The 16979-nt window shown below is 41.0% G+C and overlaps 1 protein-coding gene across 2 annotated transcripts in view; it reads right to left on the reverse strand.

Moving 5' to 3' along the window:
- Window positions 1-3085: 3085 nt before the first annotated feature.
- Window positions 3086-16979, reverse strand: part of BEND7 (BEN domain containing 7) — a 101432-nt gene continuing 87538 nt past the window's right edge. Inside the window, exons 7-9 of one of the 2 annotated variants that reach the window (XM_068276138.1) lie at window positions 14581-14706; window positions 12228-12292; window positions 3086-9775 (exon numbers count right to left, since the gene is read on the reverse strand). In XM_068276138.1, coding sequence (XP_068132239.1) covers window positions 9704-9775; window positions 12228-12292; window positions 14581-14706 — 263 coding nt within the window. In that variant the 3' untranslated portion in view covers window positions 3086-9703. The remainder of the gene's footprint in view (window positions 9776-12227; window positions 12293-14580; window positions 14707-16979) is intronic. The other variant, XM_068276139.1, reaches the window with a different exon arrangement.

The following is a 16979-nucleotide window of genomic DNA, read 5'->3' on the forward strand; positions in this document are numbered from 1 at the left end:
TTGATCAAACCTCAAGTGTTGTACTGCTCATTCACAGAGGGGAGCTTGGCCATGAACAAGAAGGGTGTCGTGGCCTGCGATGATGGGGTTCAGGAAGACATGGGCAAACTCTGGACTAGAGGCTTCCCTCTACTAATTTTCATTTTTATTTATTTTTTTGCAGACACAGGTTTACTTTAACCACTTGAGGACCCACCCTTTACCCCCCCTTAAGGACCAGCGCTGGTTTGATTGATCTGTGCTGGGTGGGCTCTGCAGCCCCCAGCACAGATCAGGGTGCAGGCAGGGAGATCAGATTGCCCCCCTTTTTTCCCCCCTATGGGGATGATGTGCTGGGGGGGTCTGATCTCTCCTGCCTGCTGTGGGTGGCGGGGGGGGCACCTCAAAGCCCCCCTCCGCGGCGAAATTCCCCCCTCCCTCTCCTACCTGCTCCCCCCCCTGAGATCCGGGCTGCACAGGACGCTATCCGTCCTGTGCAGCCAGTGACAGGACGTCCCCTGTCACATGGCGGCGATCCCCGGCCGCTGATTGGCCGGGGATCGCCGATCTGCCTTACGGCGCTGCTGCGCAGCAGCGCCGTACAAATGTAAACAAAGCGGATTATTTCCGCTTGTGTTTACATCTAGCCTGCGAGCCGCCATCGGCGGCCCGCAGGCTATTCACGGAGCCCCCCGCCGTGATTTGACAGGAAGCAGCCGCTCGTACGAGCGGCTGCTTCCTGATTAATTAGGCTGCAGCTGGCGACGCAGTACTGCGTCGCTGGTCCTGCAGCTGCCACTTTGCCGACGCACGTTATGAGTGTGCGGTCGGCAAGTGGTTAAACATAATATTTTATGAAAATCCGTTAGTGTCCATTGATTTATTACTATGGATACAACTGTTTATCTCATTAGATCATTTTCACTTCAGGTTCATTTTAAAGCCGTAACACAGGCAGTAATTGCCCTGATCAGTAAAAGGTAATTTGGTCACATGAAAGTTGTCCTGTAGCCAAAATGGTCAAGGATATCCTCTACTTTTTGTCACTTGTGACACAAACAGAGCTTGATGAATGTATCGAATGGAAATACATACAGTAATAAAAACACTTTTATTAGTAGAGTGAAACAATTATAGCCATTTTATCTTTTTTTTCTTTGGAGAAACGTACTCATCTGCTGTTCTTGGTGACAGTCCACGAAACCTGACTTAAGTGGAAATCACACCAAATTCACCTGCTGTTCTTGGTGACAGTCCACGAAACATGACTTAAAGAGAAACTCCGTCCAAGAATTGAACTTTATCCCAATAAGTAGCTGATACCCCCTTTTGCATGAAAAATCTATTCCTTTTCACAAACAGACCATCAGGGGGCGCTGTATGGCTGATACTGTGGTGTAACCCCTTCCACAAAGAAATTCTGAGTACGTACTCTTGGCAGTTTCCTGTCTGTGAACCCTGTTGCATTGTGGGAAATAGCTGTTTACAGCTGTTTCCAACTGCCAAAACAGCAAGCAGCAGCTACATCACTTGCCAGCAGTAAAAATGTCACCATGTGATAAATGTCAGAATATAAATCAGGGATTTAAAATATTTTACAATGGGCAAACACTGACTAAATCATTTATACATAATTATTGTAAAAATGAAGCACTTTTTTTATTACATTATTTTCACTGGAGTTCCTCTAAGTGTAAATCACACCAAATGGGATCCAGACAAAAATAAAAGCAGTGTTTTAACCTTTGCTCACTCTGTTTACAGCGCATAGGATACCTTAGTCCTAAAGATATCCTCAAATTGACACCCTTTGTGGTGGGGAGTTGTGTATAGGCTTACCGCACTAGCTGTGGACCGGCATCTGGTGTCTGTTATCCCCCCAGTTCTAAGGGTCCTGGTTGGCAAGGTCGTCACCCTCTGACCCAGACATACTATGCTGTGCATGCATGTGAATGTCTTGGTGTGGGATTGTGCGCATAGAGCACTTAGGGTCCCTGTCAAGCATGCGCAACGTAGTATGTCTGGGTGATAGGGCACCAACCAGGATCCTTAGAACAGGGAGGATAACTGTCAAATGGAAGCAGACGATGGGCCATGGGAGGTGCAGTAAGCCTATGCACAACTCTCCCCACACGCACAGGATGTCAATTTGAGAATATTTTTTAGGACTAAGGTATCCTTTAAGTTATCTGTTTGAAGTTCCTGTCAAACCGCATCTTCTTGGAGACTTCTTCCAGTGTAGATAATGGACAATATTTAATTGTTTATAAGGATAATGCCAGCTGACACTATAATTGGGAAGCAGAAAAAGCATGGTTTCTTGGATAGTGAGATAAGGAGCAGCCCACAAGTCCATGTAGCAGTTATCTTACAAGGTAAACTGTCTCACAAAACAAACAGCCTTTCCTGATTTGTAACCGGTGTAGCTGATATCAGCTGCATAGGACATGCACCAGTTTACACTGCGCTAAATGGCAGTTGACCTGGTAGGAGAGCTTCTTCATAGGTATCAAGAACTCTACATGCAGCAAGTGGATAGCCCCTCCCAATATTCATCTAAGTGCAGCCATTTTAAAAAAAACTTCTAAAAATCAAGACAAGGAAGTATTGAATCAGGAGATGAAAAGGAGTAAGCTTTTGGCCGATAGGCCTTCTTCAGACTCGATTCCTGTATAAAATAGTGAAATGACTAATACAAATAAACATTTAGTTCTATCTTAAAATATACTTGGCTGAGGCAAAGATAACCAAAGTAAGAACCGATGGCTATCACAGTACAATACTCTAAAAATCACGACACAAATACAGCTAAAATTACTTTTATTTATTTTTTTGTGTTTCTATTTAACACTGAATTTTTCTCATAACCTTGAGACACAACACAATGCTAGACACAAATGTCACAAATATCCCTTGTATCTTTAATATATATATATATATATATATATATATATATATATATATATATATATATATATATATATATATATATATATATATATATATATATATATATATATATATATGTATATATATATATATATATATATATATATATATATATATATATATATATATATATATATATATATATAGGGGGGGGGGGGGAATCAAGGAAAATCATCGAAACAAGAGCAGAGTTTAAAAATATTTATACATTTACCTATGAAGACATTTCAATATATAAATGAAACAAAGGCTTGTACCTGTATACATGGAATGATTAAAAAGTCTAAGCATTATGCAGCATTTATAGAAATACTCTAAACAGTAGTCATTGGTAAGTCATGTTCACAAAAAAAATCATGTTAATATTGATCTGGGTATTTATTCACTTGTAGTCTAACTGTTAAGTTAGCCCACATTTAAATACCTTACTATGACAAGAATCACATAAAGTGCAAAATAACTCATGTAATAAACAGGAGCACCAGCAGTGTATGGGTACAAGAAAGCAAAGCAGCGTCAAAATATGTATAAAATAGTGAAATGACTAAGGAAAATTTGCCATATCCTATCATAAAGCATGCCTGACCCGAGGCAAAGCTACCTAGGTAAGCACAGAGGTATGTTCATGCTGGATCCACATAGCTCTGTGCATTGTCCATTCCTCTGCTCGTTCCCCCCAGTGTCTGTAATTACTAGATGAGGCAGGAGGTTATGCTGTGTAAATGCTAGCCATGACTGGGACACCTGTTATTCTGGGTAGAGTTATTATGATGCCACAGGAAAGTGGAGCTAGGAGAGCTGTCACTTGGTTTTAACCCTAGTTTCTCTCATTTATTTCCACTTGACAACCTCTTCCTTCTGCTCTATAGCATTTCAGGACAACACTGAGGGGCATCATTCTCTTCTACAAGCTGACCTTAGAGTACAGCTATAGTAACGGGGTTGTTCCCTAAGAACCAATCAAAAAGCGTGAATTTTAATATATACTGTATATTGGTGAGGAAAAAACAATATATTAATGTATATTGGTGAACAATAGAATTATATAGAATTGAAACTTCGGTTTTACTTCTTACTGAGTTTCCTTTGCTATTCCTGCTATTGACTACATTCCTACCACACTTCCATTATGTGGTTTCCTACTAATCCGATCAGTCAGTAAACTACAAATGTACATAGGAGCTTGCAGTCAAGGGACTAGAGAGACCAGTGGGAGTGGCCCAGGAGCAACCTGATACCAGGACACCGTGATTCCAATAGTGGAGATTCATTAATGGCTGATCTTGCAGTGAACATGTCGTTGTCCTCCACCAATGCCAACACATGTGAGGTACAGTTCTTTTTTTAACAGGGCTGTATTATTTATTTCTCTAGTAGGCTAACATGCAGAACTTATTACTAGGATAAAATCAAGTACTCAAAGCTAAATACGAGTAAACATTTAAATATCTTTGGGTAAACCTGCACAATACTAATTTAACCATAAAAGTTAAAATTATGGTATATGCCTGATTTTGATTAGCTCTTTAAACAAACTATAGCACTTATTGAAAAAGAAAATCAGACATGATCTAAATTTTTTTAATTGACCATCAGCACCTTATCCCCTTTGTGCAGTGTTGATAGTTAGAAAATCAAATTAAAATGTGTAGCAGAATGCTTTGTTCCAAAGCCTTTTTTAATAGAAGCATAAAATCTGTATATTACGAGAAAGATGACACTGATATTACTAGAATGGCTGCATCTCCTTCTAAAACATTCATGTCAGCCATACACATACAGATATTAATGCAATCTTGTTACACTATTGATTGTAATAAATGGTATAATGGTTTTAAAATGATCTTTTAGATTCAATAAGGTCTACATTTTCCATCTTCCATTTGATAAAATAATCACACTTTATCAAAAACTTCACACTTATTTGCTCATTCTTTTGCATATTTTGCATAATTGCAATAATTTTGTCAAATTTTTACATATTTGTACCATAATGACTGATGGCTTTAATGACCAGGAGGTTTATTTATATGTAAAGATCATCTCTGTAAAACCTACATTTTGGAATACATGTCCCACTTCCCTGGAAGGCAGGTGCACAGGGTGCAGAACCTTCTAAGGCACCATCTGTACAAGAATAGCTCAACAATTGTTATTTGTCTTCCTGCCCTAGGCCACCCAGAACTACTCCATTGCCTAGGATGCCCAGCACCACTCCCTGGCGTTAGATGCCCAGCACCACTCCCTGGCATAGGATGCCCAGCATAACTCCTTGGCCTAGGCTGTTCAACATCTCTCCCGTTCGTAGGATGCCCAGCATCACTCCCTGGCCTAGAAGGTTCAGCTTCACTCCCTGTCCCCGGATGCCCAGCACTACTCCCTGGCCTCCAATGCAAAGTATCACTCTTTGTCCTAGGATGCCCAGCATCACTCCTTGGCCTAGGATGCGCAGCACACCACTCCTTAGCCTAGGACACCCAGCACTACTCACTGCCCTATGATACTCAGCATAAGTGCCATAGGATGCCCAGCACCCTTCTATGGCCTAGGATGGCCAGGATCACTTCCTGTTCTAGGAAGCCCAGTGTTACTTCCTCTACTATGATGCCCAGCATTACCCAGCCTGAGCCTGAGTTATGAAGTTTAGCTTTATTGAAGTAAAATGTCTATGTACTGTATAAACCTACTCATTATTAAATGTTTTATGGTGGAAACATGTATTTAAAGTGAAATTACACTTGAACCTAAGTGATCTTCTTTCTGAAAGATAAACTGCCGTGTCATTTTTGCGGCTGAGCTGAATTAAGTTCTTAGCAGTGTTTGTTTTTTGTCTGTTATGTATGTTACTTGCCAGTTTCTTATTCATGATGATAATATCTTGAATCACCTGTATGCTGTAAATCCTAGGGTGGTGACAGCCACAACTGAACAAACCAATAGAAAGCAGTCTGATTAAACTGATGCAGTAACCTGTCCGAAGTTACTTCTGACATATATTCATTGCATGCTAGTATAAAATATGCATCTAATAGTGTTTATCTCATCTTTATCAAAGACTCTGTAAGAAACAAGAAACCCCAAAGTGTACAGTGCTAAAAAGTGCAACTTGTCAAGACAATATAAAAGAGAGTTTCAGGGAATTCTTTAAACTATTGGCAAGAGGCAGGACATACAATATTTCAATATATAGAATTACTGCAGGGCCTTCCCATCAATAGAGAAGGTTATTATTTGAGGGGTGGGGGGGTTTCATATTCATACCAAGGTGCCTACTAGAACTGCCCAGTACCGTACTTATATCCCTGGTGGATCTCTCTAAAAAGAGAAACTTGAAAATGTTTGATTTATGTTCACAGCTACAATTTCAAGAAGTACAAAAACATTTATTTTCCACAAGAAGAAAAATACTAACATCTAAAATAATTATGGGTTACTGACTAGTTAGTGCTTGCTTTGATTTTCCCATATTTCACAGTTCTTTTTCTTGATGTAAAGTGGTTTAATCTCCACAGTGCCTACAGTGATATTAATGGACTAAACTGGGTGACGTATCACAATGTTCATGTTTCTTAAGCTATGTGACTAATTTTCATAAGTGAAAAAAATTTGGCGATGATCACAGAGGTTATTAAAGAGGAGCTGTTAGGTATAAGGTCTCAGAGAAAATAAACACATATATCAGTAGCTAAATATAGGCTGTACTTACATATGCATTTCACTGTCCATGTTTGGATTTCACAGAATTTTTATATAGTATATGCAGAGAATGATGCTCCTGACAGCTCATGGCAGGTTCCATGTTTGTCTGTCTCCTATGAAGCCAAATGTGTCGTCATGTCCTCCCTGCTTCCTGATCACAGAAAAGCTCCTACTGAATAACAGTAGTGTGCAGTGAATATTAATTAGCCATGTGGCTAGGAACAATAGCGGACTCCTGCAGTGTACTCTGCCAGGAGATTTATCAGTGCTGTGCTCTGGACTGAGTTACATGCTATTGTTACTTGACCCTGTAACTTCTCATTAGCAGCCGAGGGGAGAGCCCCAGAATGCTTTGCAGTATGGAATGCGGCTTGCGTCTTCTTAAGAGCTTGGGAATAACAGCTTTGCTGATAAGCACACATCAAATGTAAGAGAGATTTTTATCTTCAGTAATGCCTTTTTGGCTTCCTTCTAAACTGTTTAACACAGGAGAATAGAGGTTTAAATTAGCTTTTGTAGCCTGACAGTTACTCTTTAAAGAATATTTATATGGTCTGTTTAATGATTATGAGAGATATTATTATAGCAATTTGAAACTAGTAACCAAATTGATCACAGCAAGAACAAAGATTTTTCAATGGATCTCACAAGAGACTGAATTGTGAGTGGTCTTCCTAAAGCCGCATACGGACATTAGAACTTTGCAGGCCAAAAAATCTTGCCTGTCTTTTTGAGCCTGACTGTCTTTTGGTAGCATCATCTAATTTATTTTTTTTTCAGCCAACGAACCATTCCCACTTTCTGGTCCTCCTATTCGCTTTATAATAGGACAGTACATTCTTGGCTGCGATTTCCAGGCTGCTGTGCTGTCAGTTGGCATAATAACAACCAATCATTTTATCTGTCAATAATGCATGTCTGTTAGCCGTCTTACATTACAAATTTGAACAAGACAACTCCCTATAGATAAGGTAGCTCTTGAGAGAACTACAGCCCTTACATAACAAAACCATTACACTGAATTCAGCCGTGACATGGCTGACCAATTTAGCCCATAATTATGACACATCTCAGTCGGTCCTGGGGTCCAATAGCCCATCTTTATAACTGATGAGTATCTTACAATATATAACATTACTAAAATAAACAACACTGCCCTAACTAACCTATACCATACACACCCATTCATGCATAGAGATATGCATATAAAAATATATAATTTTATAAAATCTAACAATAAAATGAATACATTAATCACATCCTGCTCCACCTATATATATAGTATCTCTTCTTTATACAGGTAACAGTCACAGCACATGTACCAATATGCTTGGATCAGCTATGAAGTGTCTAGACTGAGCATGTTATCTACATATATCAGTGTTTCTCAAACCTATCCTTGTGACTCCCCAAAGGTACATGTTTTCCAGGCAACTTCACCCATGAACAGGTGGGGTAATTAGTGTCTCAGCTACATTAAATCCACCTAGCTCAGACACTAATTACCCCACCTGTGCATAGGTGAGGTTGCCTGCAAAACATACACCATTGTATGTTTGAGAAAAACTGCCATATATTATTGTAAAGTCATCTTTCAGACATATGAGGCTAAGTATTTTCAGAATTATGAAGGGTTTAATTTCCATGACTTGAAACATTCAAAAACATGTCTATGCATAAGGATGTATAGATTGATCTGTAGAACTAGGGTTCATGATTCACTGGACAAGTCCCCAGATAGTGGATTTCTACTCCTTTTGACACCTTACCTGTTTATTCAAATGCTTTGCCCTCTCATGAATTTGCTGGTAAGGGATTCAAATGACAACCAGATAACCACCCACTTACTGTTCTTCCGCAAGAGCACTATGGAAGCCTATTTGGCACCAAAGGGAAGTTTTTCGGAAATTACATTTCACACGTTGGTCACACATAGTGCAGTTCTGAAGTTCCATGTTTGAGATCCATCAGGGCCACTTGCTGCAAGAAGTTTGTACTTACTCTATGTGTAAGCATAGGTTGTATGCAGCAACCCCAAAGCATACTGGCTGATTAACTAGTGTTTGACCAATCTGGGCCACTATGTGATTAAGACATCAGATGACACGCTAACCTGGATATTTCTGTGTACCCAGTATAGCACTGCAAAATATGTTGGTTGTATGGTAAAAAAAATAAAATAACTGATTATGACAAGGTAATGGATTTTGCCATGTCATTATTTAGGAGTTGCAATTTTGCAAAAACTCCACTGGGTCCCCAGAGGATGGGAAATTTTAATTCCAACATATTACAGAAATCCAAACAATTTGATCTGTTGCCGACTGAATCCATATAAAATCATCTTCCAGTATTTATAAGTAAAGGAAAGATTGATAAAAAAAGATTGAGCTAGCAGCAGCAGTTTTGCAGACAGCCTTGGTTTAGAGCTATTAAGAGATAAGAATGCAGTTTATCCTTACCTATGGTCACTATCAAGTCAATGTCACAAAGGTAAATGACAATGTTCGACAATTAACAAGAGCCCCAAGGTCCCAAAACATTAGAAGGTAAATATGCCAGTACAATTCTACCATGCCCAGAACAAGAGCTCTAGTACCACATAGCATTCCTTAACTCTATAACCTTGGCTCAGCCAAATATAGACGCCTATAGACAGTGGAAGAAGCTACCAGACACTGTTATTTCTGGCTTACCAGGAGATACACACATGTTCTGAACAGAATTTCCAACCTGTTCTCAGTAAAGATGCCAATAATAAAATACAAATAAATGACTCCACAGTTTGAAACCTTTCATATTATGTATCCCTAATGTGTCCTATAAGAGCTAAAGCTTTGATAGATCAGTGCCACAAAATGCTTTTCTATCAGTGGTGGGTTACGCATACCATTGCTTAGAAGCCATAAGAACCAAAGATCTGTGAAGGACAAGCTTTCCATGCTGTCCTCGTTTTTCTATGCCAGTCTGTGCAAACTGTTCCTTGCAATCTTTCTTGACAGTAAAAAATAAACTCCTCTGACATTGTCAGAAATTCACAAAGCTCTATCCAGAGTGTCTTCTTATACCATGTACTTCACAGAGGCGACTTAATATCCCGTCTTAGAATGAAGCCACATTTCATCATCAGGTGTTTGTAAGGGATTTCCTATGGAAATAGAAATGTTTAACAAAGATCTGAGTTTTAAATCATTATTAATCTTTGTATATGAAGTACAAAGTTACAAACTTTCAGAAGTAAGTCCATAATGGCTATAATTCATAAAGCATTCCCGCATGCGGAAATGCTAACAACAACCGACTTTACCGAACACTGAGCAAAATGTCAATTCATAAAGGCTGTTTCCGCATGCGAAGCTAACATTTCCGAGTAGAGCGATAAATTACCGCATTGATTCCATGCGGAAAAGTAACAAAATGTAAATTCATAAAACTTTACGCAAGCGGTATGTAGACGGGGATTACCGCTCCCCTGGATGTAGCGATAGGCATGCGGAGTACATTGCAGTGAATGGGACAGACCTCCCAAGCAGCAGCAGAGAGAACACCGCATGGAGGGACTCGGCCAGCTTCTAATGTTTCCGCATGCCTACCGCCAGCCTACCGCCAGCCTACAGCGGGATATCTCCGCACTATATCGCAACTAGAAACATTTTTATGAATGACCACCCAGAAGGCTGAGATACCGTCAGCGGTGTTTCCCCGCACGGATTTAATTTACTGACAGCACTTTCATGAATGGTAGCCATTGTGGCATAAGAGGAGAAAAGGTCAAGAGGGGAAACACAGTATGGAGTGGTAGTGGGCACACAGCACCATAAATAGGTAGTGGGTGGATGTTTAGTCACACCCTCATTAGGCAGGCACCATAATCCCCCTCATTGTATGACCCACATTTGCTCCTGGTCAACAGAGATAGGAAAGAGGCCCTGTGATTGGGCATCTATTCTAGTTTACTAAAGGGGCCCATACACTCAGTCGATTTTCTGGCCGATTGATCGATCAAAATCGATCGATTGATCAATTGCAAATCGGTTGACTGATCGACCGATTGGCGGACGATTTCGATTGATTTCAATCAATCTGGCAGGGTGGAAAATCCAGGTCGATCTGTTGAGATTGCTTATCATTTTGCATTGTCCCTAATGGAAATCTGATGGCAAAAAAATGCCATCAGATCGATTTTCAATAGATTTCAAACTGAAATCTATTGGAATTGTAATCCCAGAAAAAAATGTTCCTAAACACATCAGATAGATAAGAAATCTATCTGGTGATCTATCTACTGCTAATCTGACGAGTGTATGGCCACCTTAAGGCCTCTTTCAGATGTGGGGCTGAACTGCATGGTTTTAGGGTCATTCAGCATCCCGTCTGCTGCCCACAAATACTATTCAGGTGCAAAAGAGATGCAGCCAAATGGCAGCGTTTGAAGCACCACACTTATTTTATTTTATTTTTTTTTGCATGGAGTTCAGCTTTGCTGCATTTCCATAGAAACATGGCCTCTCTAACTACTTCATATAGCATAAAAGTCACTTAAACGAGCTTAAAACCGAACGCTCAGTGTGGTTTTGATGCTGTTAAGCTGTATGCTTATTTTTGATTGGCCTGATGAAGCGGGATTGAGCCAGTGAAACGCGTTGCCTATTTGTACTGTGGAGTATAAATAAATTGTTGTTTGACTGTTGATGCCACAGTTCTTCCTTTGTTTGCTTTGTCTGCATGGATGGGATAGGCCCACCACTACCCCATCGGTTTTAAGCTCGTTTAAGTGACTTTTATTCTATTGGCGCCTCTGTAAAGCTTCTACATATTGCTAAGTCCACCCTTGGTGGAGGGTTGTACCCATCTTCTTCCCATCTACAGAGAGCGACTTTTAATCCTGAGTGGGGTCAGGTTAATCTCCCCACCTGCCTTCACAGTGGTTGCCTAATGGTAATCCTGGTTTGTGAGTATTAAATTGTTATATTACTCATTATTATCATCTATACAATATCACACTATTGGGCTCTTGGTGTCCCCCCTCCCTTTACTTCATATAGCAAGCTACTGTAAATAAAGTAAATGGATGTCCCTTGCGTGCCAAAATAATGCAGAGATAGTACCCTAACCATTCTTATTACTTTATACATGATCACTGTGCAAACTCCTCCATCCCTAGAAAGCCCAAGTACAGCGCGTGTGTATGCACTGTTGGCGGACTGATAAGGCTGATTCTGAGCGATCCGCCCGGCGGATCGTTCAGAAACAGCCTTATCAGTCCGCCGACTGTGCGTACACACGCGTTTCTGTCGCCTGAAAGTCCGCCCATCGGGAGGGTCTGACGGACCCGTCGTTGGCAGCCGTAGTGCGTGTGTACGCACCTTAAACCTCTCTTTCTTCTTTGGTAACAGCATTTACTTAAAGATTAGATCCATTTAATTTACATGCCTGGCAGACACAGGGAAGGATTTTTTTTTTTTTGCTAATGAGAATGCAACAACATGAAAATCTTATCTAAATGCCAGATCACCACATCCCGTGAGCTCCATTCCTTCCTTCAGCTGCAGCTCTGGAAATTAAATCAGAATTCCAGAAATAAAAGTCTTTACACTTACATCTGATAGTATTGAAGGGAAGGGGGTCACTGGAACGCAGCCATCTTGGACCCGACATGTAGCATCTGAGACAAGACAAGGGGATCTACAGTGACATTTACACGAATGAAGCAAAAAGTTGTACCCATATAAAACCGCTTCCATTCAGTTGAATGAACAAAGAGAGGGTGACTTGACACCCTGAAAAGGAAGCACAGAGACAATGGGAGCCCAAATAGTGCAATAGGACACCAAATTGAGTATTTTTTTCAAAAAGGAAAATAGTACTCACAAAGGTAGGTTGCAGAGGGGGCAACTAACCACCACTTGATGCAGAATATACTGGACACAGTGGCTCTCTTAGGGAAAAAAACAACAACTGGTACTGGGTATGGTTCGGCCACACAGGACCAATAACACCCCTCCAGAGGAGGGTGAGAAGCACAAAGGTTGGGTAAGAGGCACTCAGAAGTGTATACAACTGAGTTAAAAACAACTAAAATGAAAAAGGAAAAATGAAAAAGGATAGGGGGCTTACCTCAATAATGACCAACTTTACAGAACAACGAAATTTATTATGCACTTTTTTGGGTCTGAGCTCACATTTCTCAGGCCAACCGTAGTGCCACAACAATCTGTATAGCTGAACAAAGAGCTCCTCCTCTTGAATTCATTTGAATGAACAGCGATTGATCACTTTTAAACATTGCTTTCATCCACCCCTTAGCAAAAATACTTATCATGTAGTAGCAATAGCAATAATGCTATTTTACTTTAAAGACCTAACTTAAAGCGAACCTGAAATAAGTTTTTTTTTTAAAAGAGATTCACTTACCTGGGGCTTCTCCCAGACCCCTTCAGCCGTCCTGTCCCACACCAATCCTCAAAGAACCTCCGGTCCCCTGCCACGGCTCAGTTTCTCTTTGTTCAGTCGCTGTCCACTGCACCTGTGGGGCTGGAGCCCCAGGTAAGTGAATCTCTTTTTTTTTTAACTCATTTCAGGTTCCCTTTCAGCTAAAATTTTATGTTGGCTTTGAATACAGTAGGAAATGCAGTTCAGAAGCATTTTCCACATGTATACTGGGATAAATCTAACTGGGACAGCTATGAAAAAAATCCCTTAGGCTACGTTCACAGTGGGAGCTGCGTTATGTTTCCTGTAAAAACAGGAACGCAATACAGCAGAGGGGAAAAGTAGCATAGAACGTTGCATGTGTTATGTCGTATACAGAATAGCAGTCAGTCAATGAAAAGTGTGCTTCACCGCACTGTTACACATGCATTATGCTGTAACGCACTACATGGTCCACACTGAGATACCGGGGTCCTTGGATCGCATTGCACCTGATGCACTCTAAAAGTCACATAGACTTACAATTGCAGTGCAATACTGTGCATCAAATTACCTCTGTTACATCACACCACAACCCCACTGTGAATGTAGCCTAATATATGAGGGAAGAAATGTAAAGTCCATCAGGGTTTTCATTTTTACTCTGTGCTCACTTCAGAATCACACTGAAACCTTGTTGGGGCTGGAAATGAAATAAATTCATGCCAACAAAACCACAGACAGCAGTACTTTCCTGAGAGGACACCCAACCCTTTCCAATGCTATACAAAAACTTAACCACCTGTTACCTGGAGCTGGGATCTAAGGTTAAAGCACATACAGATGCTGAAGGCAGAATTACATCCAGCGGCTGTGTAACACTTAGGGCAGGCTTTCTCAACCAGGGTTCCCTTGAACCCCAGGGTTCCTCGAGTACTCTGCAGGGGTTCCTTGGCATTTTCCCCCATCGTGGGGGAAGTATAATAGAGCACACTATAATAGATGGTACTGTAACAAGAAGCACTAAATTGGGGGGTCAGGAGACAGTATAATGAGTGTCAGTGTAATAGGAGGTAGTGAAATAAAGAGACACAAAGATTTTCAAGACCATGCCTCCTGCAAAATAAATGCGGGGGTTCCTCAAGATCAAAAAATTGTTTGCAGGGGTTCCTTGAGATCAAAAAGTTATTTTCAGGGTTCCTCCAGAGTAGAAAGGTTGAGAAAGGCTGACTTAGAGCATACTGTATGTGAAAAATCTGACCCTGAGTGGCATACAGCATTGGCAACTGGATGTATGTAAATCTTTTTTAAACCCAACTATGTACCGGTAACTATGTGACTAGACAAGGACTGCAGTATTAGGGTAACAGTTTGTGGGAAAAAGCAAAACCTACGCAGCATGGAGAGCATCAGAAGTCAGATAGTACTCCAAGGATTTCCAAAGCATGCTTAAAGCTAAATCATCGATTTAATAGTTTGTAAAAAGCAGCATTAATGTTTATAATGTTGCTTGTCAGAAAAGCAATATCGTTAATTACCCACCTATATCGCAGCCTCTTTTTAATCTGCGCCGGGCGAGTTTGATCTGATCCTGAAGGATCTGTACCCAATGTCGTGGACCAGGGACCTTTTCCACATTGTTAGCAGTGCAATATTTCTCTGTGAAAACTGACAAAAAAAGAACAGCATAGCATAAAAACAGTAGATTGATGAGATGCCTTCTCTTCTACGAGAAGGCAGCAATGCGTTTCTGGGAATCTAACTGTGTATAAAGACTGCATTAATAACATCTGAGGAAAGTGCCTCAAAATGCTGCATATACAAAATGGTAATGAAGACTCAGTCACTCTGCAGATGAGATGTTTGTGCATCCTCATTTGAACTTGCTAATACAACAGAGCACAGACAATGCAGCACATGAATAGCGGCTGTGAAGACCAGCAAACACTTGCTGTACATAGCAGTGATTTAGAATGAGAGATAGGCCGCTCTACCTGACTAGAAAAGCGCATGATGGCTTTTTGTACTTTTCTTACTGGAGCTGGTTGTTTTTATGACTGATTCACAAAATTGTCGCTGTATTCTTCAGAACTGTTATGCTACTTAGATAGAAAATGTTTTAAAGATCAATATTTTAAAATGTTATTTAATAATTACCGACCGCCTAACGCCGATAGGCGTCGGCGGGTCGTTAGTGGTATAGCATGAAGCTTTCCATGCCAGTTCACGGAGGCTGCCTCCGTGAACAGTGTGCGAGCCGCCGATCGCGGCTCGCACGCATAATGTAAACACGCGGGGAAGAAATCCCAGCTGTTTACATCAATACGGCGCTGCTGTGCAGCAGCGCCGTGACGGAGATCGGCGATCCCCGGCCTCTGATTGGCCGGGGATCGCCGGCATCTGATAGGCAGAAGCCTATCCTATCAGGCGCAGGACGGATATCCGTCCTGCGCCGCTCAGAGGGGAAGAGAGAGGGAGGGAACAGGCGAGAGGGCGGAGAACGCTGCGGAGGGGGCATTGAAGAGCCCCTCCTGCTAAGCAAATGCAGCCGGCGGCGATCAGACCCCCCCAGCAGGACATCCCCCCAGTGGGGAAAAAAGGGGGGTAGTCTGATTGCCCTGCTGCACTCCTGATCGGTGCTGCGGGCTGTAGAGCCCACGCAGCACCGATCACTGAAAAATCCCCTGGTCCTTAAGTGGTTAAAAAATATAGGTGTGTAGATAAGTTAAATTTCTTTCACCTGCAGGGATTGGGACTTGATCCCTCAGGCAACAGTTTGGGACCCAATGCTGTACAGATGCTTTGTTAGCCTCCATAGACGCTTTCCTTGCGTTGAAAGACATCCATGGCTATAATAACTAGGTCATTCATGGTGGTGTTGTTCCAGGGATTTTAGCTGAATTCCATTTGAAGTTATTTTTCTTTTTGGGGCTAATTGGACCATGCCTTGTAAGGGTTTTTCGCCTTCCTCTGGATCAACAAGGATATGTGCGGGTGAAGGCTGGTGTCCTATCTTATTTTCTGGTTGAACTAGATGGACATATGTCTTTTTTCAACCTAAATAACTATGTAACTATGCACTCTGGACACCTTGGCCTCTATTCAATTCACATTGGCCCATATGCAATTAACTTTTTCACCTGACTTTTCTCCTAGGAGATATTTTTTTATCTTCTGCTTAAAATAACTTTTCAACATTTTTCAAAAGAAAAAGTACCAAAAAGTAGATGAAAAAAGTACTGCCAACACTATCTTGAGTATTTTCTGGCTTGCTGATAATTTAAAAGGCATTTTATTGACTAGGTGTGAAAAATGACCTAGGAAAAAGCAAGAGGAGAAAAAGTGAATTGCATATGGGCCCTTTTGCATCAGTTTTGCTTTAATATCCCATTCACTGGTCCTGGTAAATCTGCCCAATAGGGATGGTCAGTGAGACCCAAATAATTTCCAGACTGATGCAGATGCAAATTCAGAATGCAAATTTATGTAGTCTCAGAATAGACCAATCAAACCCTGCAAAGAATTTGCATAATCCTGCATCAACTCTGCATTATTTTCATCTCATTGACCATCCCTACTGCCTAATGACTTGCTCGGGTTACCCACGTGACACTCGAATACACCAAAATCTACAATATACTCATTACTGAAGCTCAACTGCCTCAGTTGAGATTTAGAAACATCCTGTATCTAAAATGAGAAGTGTTTAAAGTGGACTGAGACTCCATATTAACTGATAAAATTAAAATAAAAAAACAAATAAGAAATTATTTTATTTTTCTTGGGGGGGGGGGGGGGGGGGGGGGTTAAAATCTACCCTCAGGAAAAAAAGAGTCTAGTTAAGATAGTACGAGGGAAGCATCTGCATAATCCAGAGGCTTTCCCCTCCCCCTTCCACTGTTCCACTGCTGGTCACCACCCCCCCTCCAAAGCTCACTAAC

The sequence above is a fragment of the Hyperolius riggenbachi genome, chromosome 3, assembly GCF_040937935.1.
Source record: "Hyperolius riggenbachi isolate aHypRig1 chromosome 3, aHypRig1.pri, whole genome shotgun sequence".
Taxonomy (NCBI): Eukaryota; Metazoa; Chordata; class Amphibia; order Anura; family Hyperoliidae; genus Hyperolius; species Hyperolius riggenbachi.